The sequence below is a fragment of the Chroicocephalus ridibundus genome, chromosome 2, assembly GCF_963924245.1.
Source record: "Chroicocephalus ridibundus chromosome 2, bChrRid1.1, whole genome shotgun sequence".
Lineage (NCBI taxonomy): Eukaryota > Metazoa > Chordata > Aves > Charadriiformes > Laridae > Chroicocephalus > Chroicocephalus ridibundus.
Window position 1 is genome coordinate 17,489,752 of NC_086285.1, and position 21,574 is coordinate 17,511,325.

At 40.3% G+C, this 21,574-nt stretch overlaps 1 protein-coding gene across 1 annotated transcript; it reads right to left on the reverse strand.

The window, feature by feature from the left end:
* Nucleotides 1–609: 609 nt before the first annotated feature.
* On the reverse strand, nt 610–21,574 carry MTPAP (mitochondrial poly(A) polymerase). The gene is given in 10 exon segments (XM_063324566.1): nt 610–6,951; nt 6,954–7,266; nt 9,821–9,894; nt 10,028–10,120; nt 11,357–11,583; nt 13,571–13,782; nt 17,560–17,784; nt 18,117–18,350; nt 18,894–19,066; nt 21,375–21,574. Coding segments are annotated over 10 exon segments (1,761 nt in total). The 5' UTR covers nt 21,538–21,574; the 3' UTR covers nt 610–6,904.

A 21,574-nucleotide genomic window follows, 5' to 3' on the forward strand; every position in this document is an offset into this window, starting at 1 on the left:
ATAATTTATAAGGATAAAAGGCGAGTTTTTTGCCAGGGCAGGGTTCGGGAACTTTAGATATCCTGCTAGAAAAAATTTCTTCTCTCCCCATTAAGAGATATCTTTCAGAGTTTGTCAGACATCCAAAATATTACTTCTTCTCTCTTCATTAGAAACCATGTTTTGTAAGCGACAGAGACATACTCTTCACAGACCACCATTTACTTAAACAAATTATTCATCATAAAGTGATGCTGGAATGCAAGAAATGCTACATCTCTGACCATGACTCAACAGCAGTTGGTTTGACCTTTGTTTTGTTTGGAAAATTCCCAAAGCTAAAGACCTCTGTTGGGTGAATTTAAGCTGGCTGACAATCAGGTTGGCTTTCTCAGGGTTTTGTTTTCTTGCCTTTTTTTTTTTTTTTTGGTGAGCTCTACAGACATAGTTCCCCGGGTGCTGAGGGGCTCAGAGGTCAACAGTTCAAAACCGTTGCTCTACGAAATGCATCGTCATTTCGGTATGCAACCAACCCCTGCCCACACAGCAGGAAGGAAAGCGCCAGGTATCTTATTCTTTATCTCGTCAAAGACTTCAACAGCACAACGGAACAGCAACTTACTGAACAAATACAGAGGAGATATTTTACTTTATTATTTATCCCCTAGAAGAAATATACAATTACTTGCTGCAAAACATTTCAAAGATTTAAAATACTGTCTACAGTAAAAAGGGGAACTAAAATCATACAGCCCAAGTGGGAGAAGTGTGAAAGTCCGTTGCTATCCGTAAGCATTTGCATTTTTAGGATAACTGAAAATGATAATATTCCACATTACTAAGCCAACTGCAATGCAAACCCTCTTAAACATGAATTTTAGTGCAGAACTGTAATAGCTAAGGTCCTTAGTGTCACAGCAAAACAGATCGTGGTCATTTCAAATGAGACCTTACTTTGCAAGCTCAGATACCAAGTAATTATAGCAAAGCCTCTTTTGATGGGTGTCCAAAGATAATTTTCAAAAGGAAGAAGTATGAATTACATAAAGATCCACAAAACAATTCTCTATATTGTATTTTTGGAGTCACAAAATCTCTGAATCTCATTTCACAATGGAGTCAGTAATGCTTCATTTTTATTTACTGTTGTGGCTAAATACGCATCCTCCCGTGTATTGGATACTGTAATTTCCATTTAGTATGCTCTCCCAAATCCCGTCCTTTTTTAAAAAGTAGCGCACCACTGGGAGGACGACAGAAAATTAAGGGAGGAAAATTGGTTCACAGAGACAAGGCAGCGTTCCTTGTTATTGCCGGATTGTTACATGTACTACTTTCCACTATACAATTATTTTTGATATTTAATCTAATAGTAATTACCATTTATCTAATTACTTGAAATATGAAGCCTCTATGGATTCTCCCAGTTCTTTCTCTCATCCTGAAAATCTCCAGTAATAGCTCCTAGAGGAGGACTTCAGAAAACCAAAGTTAAGCTGTAAATATTCAGGAAGTATTTAAATTAAAACTGTTTTTCAGCCTAACAATCCAACTTCTAACATATGTACCCTTTCTTCTGCAGGATAGCACAGTTTTGCCTGTGTTCAATATGAGAAAAAGCAATTCAGAATTACGGGAATTGTTCCATCCCGTGGAGTCAGTAACACAAATGGGAGGTTATGCCTTAGTAATTCATGGGGCCTTTACCTCCCCTGTCGGGCTGCGAGGATAAAACCTAGAAGACATATTCTGGGAGTTGTTCCATGCAAGATTCCTGTGCAGGGCTGCACTGTTTACATTGACTACAAATCTGTATGCACAAGAGAGCTCAGCATGGGAACAAAAACCCATCTCTGAAGTCTTTCTGTGAAACAAATTGAACATCGTTTTCTCCATAACAACAGAGGAAAACAGAAATAATTTTGAGGGGTAAAGCGTCTCTCAAAAAAATTTGCAGGGAATTTCTGCTTTCTAATCCTGCAGACTGTGTTAAACAAGTCTCTTAAGTGAACAGACTTCCGAAAAATACATGGTTAGTATAGGTGAGGCCAATCATGTCCAGCTAATTGATCCCTCTACAAGCTAGGGAAAAGGCAGTATGGAGACTCATAGAATGGTTCGTGTTGGAAGGGACCTTAAAGATCATCTAGTTCCAACCCCCTGCCATAGGCAGGGACACCTCCCGCTAGAATCAATCTACACAAGAAATTTAGCAGTTGAAAAAAGTTGCATTGCAATGTGAGAGCCACAGTTTAAAAACTACTCGTGTCTTGAATGCAGCTGTATTCACTGTTGCTCCACAAAATACTCCGGGCCAAATGAAATACTATTTTTTACAGGCCAGATCAATCAGATATGATGAAAAGACAATGGGGAAGGGGGAAAGAAGCAGGAAGGTCCTGCAAAAGAAAGCAAACCAACCCTCTACTTAACGAAAGGACAAGGAACAAGTCTGCAAAAGCAGTGGATCAAGACTTTCAATTCAGAAGACTTATGGAGGAAGAGATTTTATCTCCAGGCAGAGGTTAGCCTTGTATAAATCCTAACCCTTGTTTTAGACAAACTGACCCCAAATTACCCGTGACGTTTAGAAGAATTTTGTACTAGAAGAGAACCTTGGTGGTAATTTTGCGGTAAGCAAGACAAAGCATTTGGAAGAGAGAGCTTTCCAGTGAACAGGATGATTTCACTTCAAAAACCTTCCGAATTGTTGATTCATCAGATCTCCAAAGCAGCCCGGGCTGGAAACCCTAAACTTGCTTCAGTTAAAATTGGCATGGACCTTTAACTAGTCTGTTGGCAAAATTATTTAAATAAAGGTTCTTTGTCTATCTTTCCTTTTTCCAAAGGTACAAAATTGCATCAAGTAAAAACATAGCCTGTGCCCCCCAGAGAGTATAAACTAAATTGGACTTAGAAATAAATCTGCAAGAAGGCAGACATGCTGTTGTAAGAACACCTTTCCTCAACGACCACAGACCCAGCACGAGTGTGGAGTACAGCTACGCTGCACCCGAGAACCCGACTGCTCTGGACCCACAAGTAAGAGAGCATCAGCCACGTGCCAAATCCAAGCTGACAAGCTCTGCTGGGCAGCAAAGTCCTCTTCCACACCTGCATGAGTGTCATGTCATGGGACCTCAAGAACAATAAAAAAGGATGAACAGGTACCCACCTCAAATGTACAGATAGAAATGTGGGCAGCCGGGGAACAAGGAGGAACTAGAGCTCCACATGCCACTACTACAGCACTGTTGGAATAACAGATACAGTGGGAGAGCTCACGTGTGGTGGGAGCAGTGCGACAGGCGGATACAAGCTCCTCGGGAAGACAGGGAAGGAAGAAGGGAAAGACTGGAGGGGGCTCTTTACAGGAAAGAGCAGCTTGTGATGGATGGCAGTCTGATTGAGAGTGCGGGTCAGGATCGGAAAAGAAGCGGGTATGAGTGATGAGGACGTGGCAGTGTATCACAGACCAGCCCATCAGGGTGATGAGGACAGTCAAGCACTGGAACAGGTTGTCCAGAGAGGCTGTGCGGTCTCCATCCTTGGAGATTTTCAAGGCCTGATTAGCTAAAGCCCTGAGGAACCTGGTCTAATCTCACAGCTGATCTTGCTTGTGCAGAAGGCTTGACTAGGACCAGAGGTCTCTCCCAACCTGAATTATACTACGATCCAAAGTCCAAAGGACAGAATCCCCAGGCAGGAACTATAGTTTTGAAATAGAGGCAGAGGAATACAGCATTTGCTGCCAGCCAAGAAGTCTCAGTTTTGTGACTGTCTTAGCCATGAGTATCACGCATAGGCACTCACCCAGCAGCTAACTGGAGACCAAGGCTGCAGATTCCCAGGAAGCTACAGAGTGATGATGGAGGAGTAGCACTGCAGCAGAACCCATCCCTGCAACTCTTGTGAACATCAAATATCTGGGAAAAATAAAAAAAATCCCTGGCAACAAATGTTAACTTGAAGTTAATGTCCCAAAGAGCATTTTCTCAGAGCAAGGAACTTCCAAGTGCCTGCAGTTTCCCTAACCAGTTAAGAGACAGGGAATGTGAGACTGCACTAAAACGCATTCCCAGTGAGGGGAAGGGGCAGGGGGGCAAAAACGTGTTTAATTCACTGATGTTCCTTACATGCGTCTTCCCCAACAATCTGACTCTACAATATAGCACCAAGTTTGAGAAGTAACTTAAAACTTACTGCCTTACTTTTGCCAAGACACTGTTTACATGCCTTTGGATGAGATAAACAAGCTCTCATTTACAGACTGTCACTACGGTCCTTTCTTGACAAATATCCAACCCTTGTTTTCACTGACAGAACCACGTGGATTGTTTCTAACCATCTTCAACGTGATAAGGCTGCTGCCCTCAAGAAATTAGAATCACGCCATCTCTCTTGATTTGCAAAATACACCCCCTCAAATCTTGGTCCTCCTCTTCTCTGTCTGGTTCTCTTCCCACAGGTGGCTTCAGTTCCACCAGTGTCACACAGCTTTTCTCCCAGACGCTGCTCGTGCTCTAGGGAAGCTCACGGTCGGCTCTGCATCCCCAGCTAGCAGCCTCCTCTATGAAACCTGCCAGTCGGGCTTATTTATTTCACCAATGATAGCTGCTCCTTGAAGTCTCCAGGCTTCACTCAGCATCTGGTCTCCAGCTCCCTGGACTTGCAGACATCTGAAACAATCACCTGCGCGTTTCCATTGCTACAACGCTGCTTTTGGCTTCTTTCTGTTCTTTTCAGAAATTGGCCTGTAGCCATGACAAGGGTTCAGAACTATTCCCAAAAGGGACAAGCAATCTAAACAGAAAAGTGATGCTGAAAGGCGCTGCGTGTACAGTAACCACTTTCTGCTCTGCATTTTAAGGAATACTAAGCAGCTCGAACGCCTATACGCATTTACAGCGTGGCTCGACTGTATAACCAAATTACAAAGTTCATTGGTATTTGCCTATAAGTGTCCTGTGTCTGTGTGTCAAAATTCTTATAAAATCTTTCCTGTCTATGTCAGAGTGAACTACTGTGAATATAATGACACAGTTCTCTGCTGTATGCTTCTGTCCCTGATAAGCCATTTTCTTATTATTGCACAGCAGTATTACCTGTTTTGTTTAGCTGGAAAAAAGAAAAATCACAAGTACTCAAGTAGTGCCCTAATCTTCTTCAAAGTCTATTGCTGGAGGAACAGCAGAAAATGTACCTCTAGGTTCCATAAAGATTAAAGTCGCAACAAACTCCTTACAGAATCAGTGCCAAGCTTGCTATCAAAGGCTTTAGGTGAGCACCAATAACAAGTTACAATAAACTTCATACCAGCCTCCAAAAAGAAGTCCACACACTAGCACCAGGATTTAGGTATAAAACTAAGTTTGAAACTCAAGGCTTGATCTTGAAGAAGTTAATTCCTGTGACCAAGATAATGACTACATGAGTCATTATTCGAGAAAACATCAATGAATCAGAAACGGACACATATGAATAATATTTTAAATTCCAAATAAATTAACATGGAATTGATCTGTAAGTGGGTCTTCCTGCCACTCAAGGTCTAACCCTTTACCAACTGCTGGAAAATGCTTTTCCTTGCCCAGTTCTTACAAGTACTTTGGAAGTATGCATTACAGCCCACAGTATTTCCAACAAATAATACCTCAGGGAAAAGAGAAAACATACTTTTTAACCGTTCAGACTACGCCGTTAGAAAGAAAGTCTACACAAAACCATATACCACTGCAAAGAATCTAAAAATACTGAAAATGAAACAGTAATCATCAGCATCGATGTTGCATCTGTATGATAATCTCTTCAGTTACAGTAATTTCTTGTATAGCATTTCTGTTAAGAATAAAGACAACAGTCTGTAGAGCTCTTACGACCATTGCCATTTAGTTTTAATGCACGTGAGGCTCTCAAAGTGGACAGGTAGAATACTCACAAATGTACCTGGAAAAATCTATCTGACATTTATCTGTCCCTGTTCTGTTGAATATCTGAAAAACAGGAGAAGAATAGGAACTCGACTCTAGCACGATACATGATTCCCTAAAGACTGCTGCAAAGAACAACAGATCCCTCTGCAAGGAAGAGAGAGATAAAGGCTTTGGTGTTGTCAAGTAGGCAGCAACTTTGAGGAGAATGATGAGGCAAGAAGGGCATGCAAAAGCCCCTGCCTGAACCTGAAATACAGGTTTAAAGTGAAGTTGAAGGCAAAATGAGAAACATGAGTGTGTATATAAATGTGGGTGGGAACCAGTCCTGTGGGTACAGAAAACAAAAGAGAGTTGACTGAAAAAAATTGAGATCAGGTGGCAAACACAAGAACAAACCCACTTCTCCAACACAAACTAGTTGCACTACCCTTGGAGAGCAATGCTTTATGAAACTGCAAACCTTACTATCTAATTCCATTCTCTTTATTTTGTCTTGGCACTATCTACACGAATGGAAAACAACTGCAAAAATAGATACATGCACTTTGGTTTTACTGGCTTCCAGAACACGACTAGAATGGAAGCAACGGTTCTAACAATCATCTTCTTTTAAACTGTGGTTTCACTGAAAGGTGGTTGTTTCTTGAGCTGTTACTTAGCATATCATTTGTATGTTAGCAAACAGAATTCCCAAAGGCTTTTTCCCATGCTGATCCTGTTAGTCTTTTTCTTTTTTTTTTTTTTTCCAAAGCGTGCCCAACTGAAGGCTAATTCCAAAATCTATCTGTTGCACTTGAATGCTCTTCATTCATAAAACACATGGAGAAGTAAAGAGTAAGGAGAAAAAAGTAGAGAAAGAAAGCAGACCTGTACAAAAAGCATCATGATGGAAAACAAAGGTCATTTGACTCTCCATTTCACCATAATAGAAATATTAAAAGTAATGTTCTTTGGACTGTGTGTCACATTCAATTCCTAAAACAGAATATCAGCTACTGTGTTTCTGTGCTGAAAGTCACTTTCCCACTGCTTTTTGTAGACTGTTTGCATTATTTAACTTTAAAGAGTCCAAGAGGCTTCTGATTGTTTCACTTCCCATTCCTTTCATCCTATTCTTCATCTTGCTGGGATTACTTTTTCCAAATGGTATCAGTAGGGCTGCCAGTCCCCAAGGCTCTTTATTGATCATTCGCTGAGTTTTCTCTTCCTTCTGCAAAATCCAAGCACTTTCTCTGGCCATAGCTACAAATTTCTCCAGCTGCGGCTGATTAACATTCTTGCTGATATTAAGGTCTTGTTCAAAGGGATTCCAGATATAAAGAGGAGACGACTCAGGTTTATTTACTTCCTTTCCCTGCAGACAGTATAAAGAAAAAGCCAAAGTTGCATACATGCATTATAGGCTAAGCAAATAACAAATCCCTTGAGTTATTATGTTAGCATTAAAAGTATTTTGACCTAGTAGAGAACTTTTTCTGGAAAAAAAAAAAGTTGTCACTATTAATCAAGTTAATTTTGCTGTTAACTTGACTGTATGACTCCTGTTCTCTGAATCCTCTGAGTGGTGGTTTTCCTTGCAACATTCAGCTTAGATTTCCTTCAAGGCAAAGAACACACAACTACAGCTTAGTCTGGCTTTTTGGCCACTCTCCCATTTGTTTTTCCACAAGTCTCAGACTTCCCTCATTGCAACCGCCTACTCCTATCTCCGTTTGTGTATGTGCAGCATAAGTGTGTCATATTAACCTGTATAGCCCAGTCTGATAAACTACTACAAGCACTTAAACTGTTCAAACCACTGCTCTCAGTGCTCATTAAGAGCTAGTATAACAAAACAAGATTACTCACTTGGCTGAAATTCCTCACGGTTCAGCCTGTCTTATAAGTACAGAACTATTCAGGTCATGGTCCACTTTTGGACGCTTGGTATAGTACAACACAAGTTGTTGACAACTATGTAGTTTGCTATTTAAATGCACTTCCATTTCAGTGCTTACCATGCTCCTTAGGTGACCTGCTCTGTATTACAGAACCTCTGCAAGCCTTCCACTGCAAGCTCCAGCAGGAACCTACCAGCTAATGCTAGTCCAGGAAGCGTCCACGTACATGCCACATACTCTTTCCCCAGAGGCAAGAGGACTGACTGGCTAGTTAAACAGAAAAACATCAGACATTTGCCGTGACTAGCTCAGGCTCCAACATGTGTATGCTTTTACTTGCCTTTTTTAAGGCTTAATGGCAAACAAAAGTTCTGCAGCTTAATGAGTAAGTTTCTAGGATCAACCTGCAGTGGCAGAGAGAGCTCTTATGCCAGTAATCCATAGTGCCCAAGAAGGAAACAGAACACAAACAAGAGTGTCCACACAGCAACATGGCACTGAAACCCCAATCCTGTAAGCAGCCCAGCAGGAGCAGGTGCTGGTTAAGGTAGTTACATTTATATATATTTCTATTATGTGTGCACACATATACACACGTATCAATAAATAGCATGACTTAAACACGTAAAGTAAAGCAAAGTGATAGTGCAGACCTCTCGGCAAGCCCAGAATGATCATGTTATCTGTCATGCTTACTGAGATGTAAGTATGCTTACTGTAGGCTGATGCAAACTGCAGCAGGAAACCCAAGTACCAAAAGCCAATTTCAGAACTCAGTTGTAAGTTTTAATGCAGACATTGTTTGGGTCTCGATTCCCAACTTTAAATGCAAAGCCTGTTGGTGTACAGGGTTTGTCATAGACTTTTGCTATGACATACACCAAGGCATTTAAAAAGTTTTCCTCTTGCGGAAGCAAAATAGCTTCTACTTTTTAAAAACGCCACTTTTACTGCAGGGTTGTCAAGAAAAATCATACAGGCTTAGCATCAGAGTTTGTGCTTGCCAACATCTCTAAGTAATGACACTATAATGTTCTTAATGGTGCTGTAAGTGATCAGGATCTGAGAGGAAAACTCTCTTCTTTCACAGAAAGGACTCAGTTTCTGGATACAAACAATTTATATGTACATTGTATATACAATTAAAAATGACAGAAATTGTTGCTTAGCATATGTAGTTTGTCAAACGGCAGACAGAAATTCAATTGATCATAGAATCATAGGGTTGGAAGGGACCTCTGGAGATCATCTAGTCCAACCCCCCTGCCACAGCAGGGTCACCTAGAGCAGGTTGCACAGGAACGCGTCCAGGCGGGTTTTGAATGTCTCCAGAGTTGGAGACTCCACCACCTCTCTGGGCAGCCTGTTGCAGTGCTCTGCCAACCTCAAAGTAAAGAAGTTCCTCCTCATGTTTAGGTGGAACTTCCTACGCTCAAGTTTGTGCCCATTACCTCTTGTCCTGTCCCCGGGCACCACTGAAAAGAGCCTGGCCCCATCCTCCTGACACCCACCCTTTAAGTATTTGTAAGTGTTGATAAGATCCCCCCTCAGCTGTCTTTTTTTCCAGAAATCCCCCAGCCTTTCTTCATAAGAGAGGTGTTCCAGCCCCCTAATCATCTTGGTAGCCCTTTGCTGCACTCTTTCCAGCAGTTCCCCGTCCCTCTTGAACCGGGGAGCCCAGAACTGGACACAGTACTCCAGGTGCGGCCTCACCAGGGCAGAGTAGAGGGGGAGGATGACCTGCCTCGACCTGCTGGCCACACTCTTCTTGATGCACCCCAGGATGCCATTGGCCTTCTTGGCCACGAGGGCACATTGCTGGCTCATGGTCATCCTGTTGCCCACCAGGACTCCCAGGTCTCTTTCAGCTGAGCTGCTCTCCAGCAGGTCAGCCCCCAACCTGTACTGGCGCATGGGGTTATTCCTCCCCAGGTGCAGCACCCTACACTTGCCCTTATTGAATTTCATAAGGTTCCTCTTTGCCCAGATCTCCAACCTGATAATGACGACAGATTAAAATTCATTTACCTTTCGAAGATTTATGGAATTCTTTCTGAAATCAAAGTTTCCAAAATATTCAAAAAAGTCACTCAGCAATGCATCTAAGGCAAAGAAAAACAACGGCCATTAGTAACATTAAGGAAAAGTTTATTTTCAATATGCTCATAAAAATAAAAAAGTTGGTATTTAAAAATTAATTTTTTAAAAAAATTGATATTTAAAAAGATTACCCACCAAGTGTTTCTGTATTTTTTGTAGGTTTAATCTTGCTTAAATCACTAACAAATGAGCAATCATATCCTCCAATTATATGCTTGTCTTTTTCATCTGAAACAAAAATCACAGACATATTTAGAAGTGATAAACAATAAAACACTATTGTATTTAGTAAAATTCAGGTAACAGACATGACTGAAATCAGTGAATGCCACCATATTGAGTAAATCAAATTGGGAGTTAACAAGTGAACTTTCAGGTTTAAGATTCAACTTAAGTGGTCAAAGATTTAAAAGAAAAAGTCTATAGATAGGCAAAGGAAGAGAAACACGAGTAAATGGCATATTTTCAAAAGCTTACAGGAATAAGTTATATGACATCTTTGTATTTCTGAAGTTACTTCTTTTAAGTAACAAACCTGCTATCTCTGCAAACACAGCTTTATTATATACTAAACAGCACAAATCTCTGAGGTAAATACCTATACAAAGGTTTTAAAAAAAAACCAACCAAACAAACAAAAAACAACAAAAAAAAACCCCAAACAAAACCGACCCAAAGCTTCCACCGGCTTTTTCTGGAAAACTTAAGAGAACTAGGAATATTCTTGTAAAATTTCAGGACAGGTGTTTTATGTTTTAAAATTCTATAGAATTCTGATTGAAATGCTTAAACTGATTTTAAAGCAACTGAACATAGCCTTTTTCCTCCAATTAAAGCACTCAAAGCTTCCAAGTAAGCATGTCAATAAGCAGAAGGAATTAGCGAGGAATCAAGAACCTGGGGTGTCATTCTCTATGCTTTCATTAGATTTACTGAAGATAATACACCCTACAAGCTATGTATGAAACAGGTAGAACAGCTTGTTTGCTAAGATATAAGAATTATTTGCAGATGGGCTGAACAGTCTCAAGGATATTACAAATTGTAAGGGAAAAATATAACCTTTCTTTTAAACATTTGGTTTCTGTAAAACAATACACATCATATCAAGCTGCACAAAACTCTTATCAACTGCAGAAATTTGAGACCTTACAAGTCTTCTAAAAACCAAAATACAAAATAAACAAAAAACGGCCAGCACAGGAGCACAGAGCAAATAAATGACTTTTAATTATCTCTAAGTAGAATTTAGTATTGTATTGAAAATTATTTATTTTGCCCTTAAAAATGCATTATTTTCACACACAAAAATTCAAGTAAAACTTGCATATTCCCTCAAACTTAAGGCATACATAATATGCATTAGTAGTTGAGAAAATAAATAAATTGCTTGGGTTTATTGATCACTTCAGAGAAAACAAATGTGAAAGTCACTTCAATAAACACATGAACAACTGTCCTTACCTGCCAGTTCTTTAAGTTGGTCTAGTGTTGGAATGATAGGTGGTGATCTCTTTTGCAGAAAAAACATGACCATCATGGTCAGAGAGAAGTTTGTAATCCAGTTACCAGGAACACTATTTGTAAGTCCATGAACACGGGCCCAACATCGTACAGTGAACACTAGCGCTCTTACACGGGGATCAAGACAGCCATAGATATACAGGAGTTCCGAACTTTTTATAGCAATGCTGAAGAAGAAATGAAAAGTAAAAGACATGTAAATAATAAGAGAATTGTGAAGTCCCAGATGCAATGTTTGTTGTTCAGTCCTAAAGCGTCAGTTACATGGGAAGAGGGTATCCATAAAAAAAACATTTAACTTCTATGCCTTTGAAAAAAGTGAAGAGAATGCCTGAAACTGTTCAGGATGAAATAGCTGGTAGTTTTCCAAAGTAAGAAGCATACAAGTATGGGTAAATAATAATAGTGCATTTGCACCGTTTCCTTTTTTCACACCACAGTAGGAGAAAAACAAAAATAAACAAAAATAAGAAAAACATCATCAAGTACACAGGAGTGAAACTACGCAGAATCAAGGCAAAAAAGCACAATTTAGTCACAATTGCCTTTGAAGTACATTAGATAATATCTCTACCCCAATACATAACAAAAAACAACTGGAACTTCTTTTACAACTTTAATCTAAATAAAGTAATAAAATAATGCACTTAAAAATACATGAAGTGCAAAGACACAATGAAATCTGCAAAACAAGTCTATTTGGTAATTTTCAGACGACTAATTTTTGGTCCTGATGAGAAAACAACTAATCTGGAAGGATGAGGATTTTCATACGGATCAGTTTTTGATCTGCTTCATGATATGGTTGTACAAACATCATGTAGTAGTGTACAAACGGGAGGGCAAGAAAAAGCAGGAAAAAAAAATGGAAGCACAATGTGAGAACAAAACTTACTTTGGGGTCAGTTTTAGTCGAAAGTGCTTGCTGAACTACAGTTGCAGGAGTTTCTACTCACAATCTTGCACTGAATTCTTCTAAAAATCTGTGGCATTTTGGGGAAGTTTACCATACCAAAGTTTTGTAACACTTGGACTTCTAAAATCTCAACTGTGAAGTGCTTCCTTGTGTCCACAGAGGTTTGTTATTGCTCCAAACAATAAGAGGACAACACATACAGTCCCAAACAGCCAAATCATCAGCAGAAAATTACAAGGAAGCTTGCACAGAACTCCATGCTCACTTTCATGGTGGCTGCATATACAAGAGTAATTTTATTCTAAGACATTTACTTAGCACTGCCTTAGCATACTTAGAATATGCAGTACTCCTGCATATTCTGAAGCAGAACTTTGGAAAATTCAGAAAATTCAGTCTAGGATCTGACTGTATCTGATATAGAGAAATCACAAAATCTGCACTGAAAGCCATATCAAAAGTATTCTGAAAGATAATTACTCATACTTTACTATTCCCTAACAACAATGAAAAAGGTTAGTAACTCATTTTCGATTACATACCCTTATTCTGGGGCTACAGATGTACACTGGATTAAGGTGGGTATTTCTTAATAAAATAAGTGTCAGTAAAACAAATTATATCCTTTACTGTCAACCAAATGAGAGCAAGCTGGAAGAGGAAAAATACACGCAGAGAGAGGTATTTCTAAGAAGCCTGCTCCCTCTGTTGGGCGCTGCTGTGAAAGGTCATTAAAGGCAGAAACACTTCAGACTCCGTTGTCTGATGCAGTGAGTTAATTTAGCATTCAAGATACCTTGCCAGCAAACAGGTGCATGCAGGCCCTTAAGAAGAAAAAAAGGACACCAAAATAAGTAGAAGACCAATTGCTAAAAATTAACACAACGGAGCTGCTTAAAAAAGCAATCAAAAGGCTGCTGTGCATATACGCATATACAGGAAGGGAAGTAATGACTAACGAACACTGCCTTCTTTCAATTCCTTATAAGCTGACTTTATTGTATAGAGTGGCTTTCAGGTCTTCGGTTTCAGCTAGCAAGTATTTCCTATGCTGGAGAAAGATATTAAGCACATTAAAACCTAAGCTCTAGAAGTCAAGAATATCCTTTTTACTTTCAGAGTCAGCATTGACATTTGTTAAGAACACAGAAACGAGCAGACTGAACAGTATTCATTACAGGTTTTCAGAACATAAGTACAGTAGCATTCTTGCTATACTTTTGAAAACCAGGCCTCACCTGTTGCTCACTGACAGATCACACTGGAATCCTGTTGGTTGATGGGAAAACTTCACCAGCGGGCAGCGAGCATTGAGTATTTTCTGTACGCTCACACATCCAGGACCAAAATTATCAAGGCAATCACCAATCACAGAAAGAATTTTCTGAGTTGCTAATCTTTCAGATGGTAATCTTTTCATCTGATACTCCATTTCGAAAGGACCTTTTTTCTAACACAAAGTTTTAAAAGTAAACTGTTAGTTCTGGAACCAAAGAGACATTTAAGAATACTTCTGAAAGACTACACCAATTTGCAAAGGAGTGTGTAGAATGACAGACTGAAAGACAAGAATTATTCAAAGCAGCCCACAGAACTTAAAAAAGGTAAAAACATATTGCTTTCTCTGTTATATTCTTTTTCAGTGATTCAACTTTTCCAGGTTAATAATGATCAACTTACTGTAAAGTTACTTGTTCAGATGAGGGTGTAATACTGCTATACTCACTAATGCCTAAAACAATTAATTCTGGAATTTCTGAGAGAATTTATGCTCTGACTGAAGAGAGGAACATACAACTAAATAAAAAGAGGGCCGTAACACAACCAATCCATTTAATTTCAAACCACCAGTAATTCCATTTCAAATCCTCAAAGAACAATGCATTATTAGTGAATCAAGTAGCAGTGTAAAGGAACAGGTCTTTTTCATTTAAAAAAAAAAAAGTTAGCATGCAAATTACTTAATCCTTCAAAATGAAGGTAAGTTTCTGTAAGACTTAAAATAATCACTTCACATCAGACACGTTTTTTCTGACAAAAAAAAAGCGTAGACGCATTTTGACAACATCAGACATGAACTTTCCTATAGGTCTTTGTATTTTGAATTATCATATTTGTAGTTTATACCTCAATAAAATAACTTCATACGTATTAAATCTCTGTTGTCTTTATAGTCTCTCTCGGCTTTTAAGCCTCAGCTGATTTTGCTTGTTAATCCAACACTCGACACTGACTTAGCCTCCCCGTTGGAACATGTCATGGGTGAAACGCATACTATATAAACAGCATTGTGCAGTGACTCAACTAGTCCTCTGAGACACAGAGGCGGCTACTTTTGTTGTCACCAGGTTGGTGCAAAGAAAACATGCACTCACAGAGAGGCGAAACAATTTAGGAGTGATGAACCTTGCCACCTTTCCCACAAACTCATTTTAGGTGCTGAATTCTGAGTCGCTCTGGCAATCACCAAGGTGATTGTTCCTGCTCACCTCTGGCCAACAGTTCTCCAGCCAGCTCGTGTGTTTGAACATACCAGGACAGAAGTCCCTAATCCCATTTGGCTGCTTAGCTGCAGGCTACAGCAGGGCTGGCTCAAAGTGAAAGGAGCCTCTAAATATCAACACCAAGGTAGGTAACAGGAAAGAAAAAGACGGGGACTTGGCTGACATGTAGGTGTGCTGGTGTTCGGACCTTTCAGTTTGTGACAAAAAAATCACAATGTGCCTTCCCAGAGAGCAGCTCAATACCTCTCAAAAGCTGAATGAAGACTCTTTTGTAATGGTAAAACAGACACTCTTAATAATTGAAGTACCTTCATATACAGCTTTGGTGCCGGTTGGGGGGATGATACACTTTCCCCAACCCTGTGGTTCTCCTATTCTTGCCATGTTGCTCAAAACAGCTAATATAAACTATTACTTTGAGGTAAATTGATAAAGTATGCTAAGCAAGATGCATAACTCTTTCAACACAAAAAACTGTTACTCTAACAATATCACAGAACTCTGTTTTAAGTCATTCACTGATGTCCCAAACTGCCTGCACATTAAAAACACCTTATCTGTGGTCAAACACTATACTAATAATACACTCTTGGTAATACTCCCACTTTTGCTGCTTTTTTAATTCCCAATTAGTAATCAGTTTGCCATAAGACTCAAAAAATGTTATTTATTGTAAACAGGTGCTGAAATGCCAGTCCTCCTCCATTACTGGTACCTCCTGAAAGGCTGCAATAGCGCAAAAATCAGAGCATACCCTTTCCACTGCTGCTGCATCATCTTATAACTCACGCTACTTGCCCTTGTCTTCACATGTTCCAAGACAGTCAACTTATGTATAGTAGTACCACAATTTGCCAGGGAGAATGTCATTATCCCTATAAATCACATTGCCAACTATATGAGACTTCTGCCTTCCTCTGAAGTATTGCCTGTTGCCTATCACGGGAGATACACCCAGCATCTTATTTTCCTACTGTATTGGGTTTACATGTCAAGGTTGTGGATGTGGGGGAGCTGCAGGGGTGGCTTCCGTGAGAAGACACCAGAAACTGCTCCTCATGTTGGACAGAGACAGTTCCAGCCAGCTCCAAGACTGACCAGCTGCTGGCCAAAGCTGAGCCCACCAGCGATGCTGGTGGCACCTCTGTGATAACATATTTAGAAAGATTTTCCCCTCAAAATTTATGCGAGAGCTTTACTGTTTAAATGTAAAACGTTCCTAGATTTTAACACTTCACACACACGCACGATGACCCTACTGTTGAACCAATGTATTTTCTTTCATTGTGTTTGATCACTGCAATAATACTAAAAAACTATATACATTTGAAGTGATATTCCTTTAAAAGTAACATACATGGCAATATACAAGTTGTACAGAAAAGCTGAGTGAATTTTCAGTCTTCAAAAGCTTAAGCCCATTGTCTTTTGCCTTTTTTTTTTTTTTTTAATGGAAAACAAAGCTAGTTCTTCCCAAACTGTCTGTCACCATACAAATAAAAAGTACACGTTTTCAAAATGCCAGAATCACTTACTTAATTACCCATTCAGAATCCATGAAGAATACAAACTTCTCCACGGGGCATTTCTGATCTAACTCTCCCTTCTTCCTATCCTGATTCTCATCTCCCCCTTTCATATTTCGTTCTCCAATCTGAAAGGATATTTACACTGTCCACAATCAAAAAACAGCAGCAAGAGATAAGATCCTTCCAAAAATGCCTTGTCTAGTCCTTTCCCATTCTTATGGTAGTGACGCAAATTCTGTACTTTGGTCAGCAAATTCAAGTGAGTGTTTCAATTTCAAGCCTCTACACTTGTTTAGTGATCACCACTTGCCTTGTTGCTTACTGTTGTATTATCAATGAGGCATGCGAATAATTATGAGCTATCTTATGAAAAGTCCGACAACTGAAACATCTGCATTATTGATCTGGTTCAGTTCCTGTTTTGCTCCTGGGTCCTGGTCCCCAAAACATCTACAGTTCACATATACCACGTTATGCTCAGGTTCCTTTCAGGAGTAAGACAACTAATTCCCTCCACAATGAAAATGCTGTTTTCATGATAATGCTGTTAACATGATCATTCTCTCTGGACAAACAATACAAATATGACATGCGTGCCACCTGCAACTATTCACCAACACTATCCCACATCTTAGACTTCCACACCTCCACACACTCTTACGTGTGTGTGCGTATATATGCAGCCCAGTACAGAATTTGGTAACTTTTCTGCAGCATGAAGTCAACTCCTTAAACTAAGGAAAAGAACCTGACAACCCTCCCAAAATGCACATGCACAAAACTATTATGCTTTAGAACACGGAGAACCCTAAAAATCAAAGACAATCTTTACATGCACGGATGAAGCCCAGCAGCTCCAGAGGAGAAAACACAACAGTAGGATGGAAAGGTCTGACATTCCTGAACCAATTTTGGAGGACGAGGGGTTTTTTTCACAGTGAAATTCAACCTAACAGTACAAAGTCTAAGTAAACACTGAATCACTTTCTTCCCATTGCAAGGAAGATCTTTCTGTCACATCCAGATTTTGAAAGTCTTCAAATCCAAACATTTAAATAAACTTGTTCACAGTCTATAGTATGAACTCATGTAAAACCTAAGTATAAATGCACTGATTCCTGTGTCTGTGAAACAGCAAACGAGCTGCTCTGTTGAAGAAATCCAACAGACTGAAGATGCAGAGCATAATCTTACCATTTTTGTAGCATGCTTTCGTACATCATGGAAGTCCAGAAACATGTCCACATCACATCCCAATTTGCCAAAGGTGTTGACTGAAGAGCCAAAAGGCTTAACCATGCTGTCTGGAAAATATGCACGTGCGAAATCCCGAACCAGAGAACAGGCCAGAAATCGGAGCTTGATATTTTCTTCCGTAAGCTGAAACTCATTCAGTAGAATGTACATCTGATTGCTTATCTAGTTAAGAAAATAAACACTGTAAAAATACGATGATCCATCTACCATCTATTAATATATGCTTTCATCTACTTCATATCATTGCAATTAGAAGATTTCTTTTAGTCTCAAACAGGTTTATTTCATACAGAAAAAATATTTTTGACAATTGACTGATTTCATCTATTTGTTTCAATGTAGGAGAACCATTCACACAAAAGTCTAACAGAATTTTTTTAATACTTCTTTTTAGATGGAAATAAATGTCTTTGTAAGTTGCACATGACTACTTGCAAATCTGAAATGGACATGGGTCATTTTTAATTGAGAGAGATCTAGAATCTTCTACTTACACTGTCTGCATGAGAAAGCTTTTGAATAAGCTCTTTCACTGGAATGTGAGACTGAGGAGAGAGGTGAACTGGTGTCTCTTCAGCAGCTTGACTCACTGGGTTTTTCAGTGTGAAAGTAAAAAGTCTAGATTTAAATGGGACAACATGATGCTCTGCAGCACTTGGGATTCCAACAGCATCCTGCAATGAAGCTATACTGTTCTTTTCCGAAAATTCTATTAAAGCATGGATACCCTAAAACATTAAAAATGGAAATAGACAAGGTTAGATAAACGCATACAAGCCCTGAACTGATCGTACTGATATTATTCAGATGTTCCAGGGAATACTGAGACAGTTTAACATGACAGTCCTGAAGCTGAATGCTAGGTTCTGTACCTCAACACTTCTCCACGAGAGGTCAAAAATATTTAAGATATGCTATTCTTGGCAGAAAGCACTAAACGTAAAAATTCTAAAATCCATTTATCTTCACAATGTAATGTTCAAGAAACACATAAGAAAACAGTTCGAACTATTTTTAGAACAATGAACAGCGCTACATACAAGTTTCAAAAATTTAGTGCAAAACAGGTTGCTAGCTATCCCTTAGAGGCGTTGTTTAGCTGACATAAATAAAAATCTGATGCTCAGCACAGCAACTTGTAAACATTAACAAAGATAAAAACTAATTTAATACACTAATTATAATAATTAGCTTAACTTGCATGCATGACCAAATGATGGTATTTCTTTTTGTCTAAGTCTAGATTTCAGTTTACATTGTTAATTACTTACACGATTTTCAAAAAAGAAATGACTCCTAATGTTTCCATGACTGGATAAATACTGCAATAATTTCTTTTCATTAAGTTTTGGTGGGCACTTAATTAAAACAGTCCGTTCTGCTTGCTCCAATCGTTCTGTTTGGACCTCAGTGAATGTCTTCTTTCTGGTATTGACTTCAGCATCTGTGAGAAGAAATAAGCATCAGGGCTTTTCTGTATAAACATAAAGATGTAGAACTGATTTTACTTCACTTAATCTCTTCCTCTGGATTGAGCAACTGAACAAAGGTTTGTCCTGTCTCTCTAAGAGGGTTACAGCAAAAGAGAAAATGATCAAGAATGAATGAAAGACACAAACATAAGTGTATTTCTCTCTCAAATGCATACATTTGTAAGAACAAGGAATAGGAAATGTAAGAAGAAAACAATACTGACTTCCCTTGATGCCACTGGAAGCTTGAAAATACATGGAATCTTTGCTCTTCTTTGATTTGCTGTTCACTGTCAAAAAACTCAGTGCGCACAGTCGCGCTCTACATACGAGTGTGGAAATACCGGCTAGAGTATGAGGCAGAGCTAGACCTTTGGCAAGCTGCACTGAAAAGATTATCTCTCTCAGCTACCACAAAACCATCACTTTCACCTTTGGAACAATTCAACGCTCACTTATTTTTGCAACACATCATCTTCTTTTACAGTAAACTCCTACTCAAAATTTTCATTTAATTCTATACTTTCATCTGCTTTACTACAATAAAACCACAGATCAGTCATATCTCACCACACTACTGGCAATCTATATTGTTGCTGACAGCCTACAGAATTACAATGAAAATGAGACATGCTGGAACATCCACAAACACAGAAGCTTTTTTCTTGATTGCATACAGGCAAAGGGGCCATGTTGTAAATTTGAAATAATAACCACTTCCCTGCATAACTCTCAAACTAATCCATTGATCACATCACATTACTATAGCCTGCGAAGCTGCCGCCTGTTTATACTGCCATTCATAATTCAGACTGGGAAGCTGGAGAACGTGCAGTTATTTTCCTGCAGCTACTATCTGCTACAGAAAGATTCACAGAGGTCTTTATTCTACGTTTTTGATTTTGAGGAATCCACAGGCCTCAAGAAAATCTTAACTTGTATTTGTTATTATTTTCAAAAAACCTTTCACGTTACAAGTTTATTGAGCTCTCATAAAGGCTTGTAAATAATAAATAACCAAAGTAGTCATTTCAATAGCTTAGTTTTGTATTAGCATTTTTCATCAGAAGACCAAAGAAGCACTTTATGAAGATGACAAATGGCCTATTTTCTGTAGGAGCAAAGAAGCATGAAGTGACAGATGCAGAAAGGACAAGTCCCATGGACAAGTGACACGATCAGAAGATGAACCCAGATCACCACCCAGGGTGGTGATGTGATTCGTGACAATTTACTACCTGTATGTGCCTAGTTACTATAGCAGAAGATGTGCTCTGACATCTCTTCCCGGTTCTGCTGTTGTTTGCACAGTCCGAGCACAGCACAGATGCAGATGATCCCATCCAAATGGTGGCTCTAAGCATTTTAAGTGCATGAGAGGCAGCCCGCTTTGCTTCCACACAACATTTCCAGTTAGTGCCAGGGTTTCACAATTATTTTAAACAGGTACGCACCAGCACCGCTGCTGGAAGAAACAGCCCCATCCTCCACATGGTGCTTGTACATATTCTACTGCTGCCCTCTGCATGCTGATGCTAACGTGAGCAGTCACGCAGCAAACCAGGTGAGACTAATGACCAATTTACACAGCAAAACAAAAGCGATTAACTGAAATCTGGAATTGTTCCATATTTGTTAGTACGAGGATACAAACAGCAGAAGACTGTTGGTTTTGTGAAACTGTGATAATACAGCCTGATCTCCTCCTCTCTTTAAGGAGCGCTTGCTACCTAATGCTTTTCGAGCTCTGAAACATGAGTGTAAGTAGAAGCACAGGCCCCGGGCTCACAAATGCATTACCCATAAGTTAACGGTACGCCCAAGTTACAGCACATCCGCAGCGCACAGTCCCCACTGCTTCTTGGCCTGTGCTTTGTACTAAAGACACAGCACCATCAAACGTTTCCTACGTCTTTTTAAGGGGGTCTCTCGGAACAGCCACTGTCATTCCATTCACCTCTAGCTGATACCTGCGTTTAACAACCCAAGTACTCGACAACGACAGCGGATCCTGCCCTCCCGGACGGAAAAGCACAGGCTGCCCCGGCCGCCGCCGGGATCCCCCCCGGGCCCGGAGCAGCTCCTCACGCCCGGGACGCCGTAATGCCCAGCCGCCTCCCTCGGAACCGAGCCGCCCGCCGCAAACACCACAGGCGGCCGCTCGGCTCCGCTCCTCACGCCCTGCCCAGACCCCACTGCCCCCCCGGGAGGAAAAGCCGTGCCGCCCCGGCCTCACACGGCAGCCAGGCCCTGAGGGGACCGCGGCGCGGCGACCCCTACCTTCACCCGCCTCCTCGGCGCCGGCTGCCTGCGGCGCCCTCCGCACCGCGGGGCCGGAGGAACCGAGGCGGGCCTGCCCGCAGCCGCCGGCCGCTGCCGGGCCGGGGAGGCGCAGACGGCCCCGCAGCAGGGAGAGCGCACGCCCGCCCGCCCGGTGCGCCATTGCCGGGCCGGCAGCCGCCTCTGCGCAGGCGCCTTCC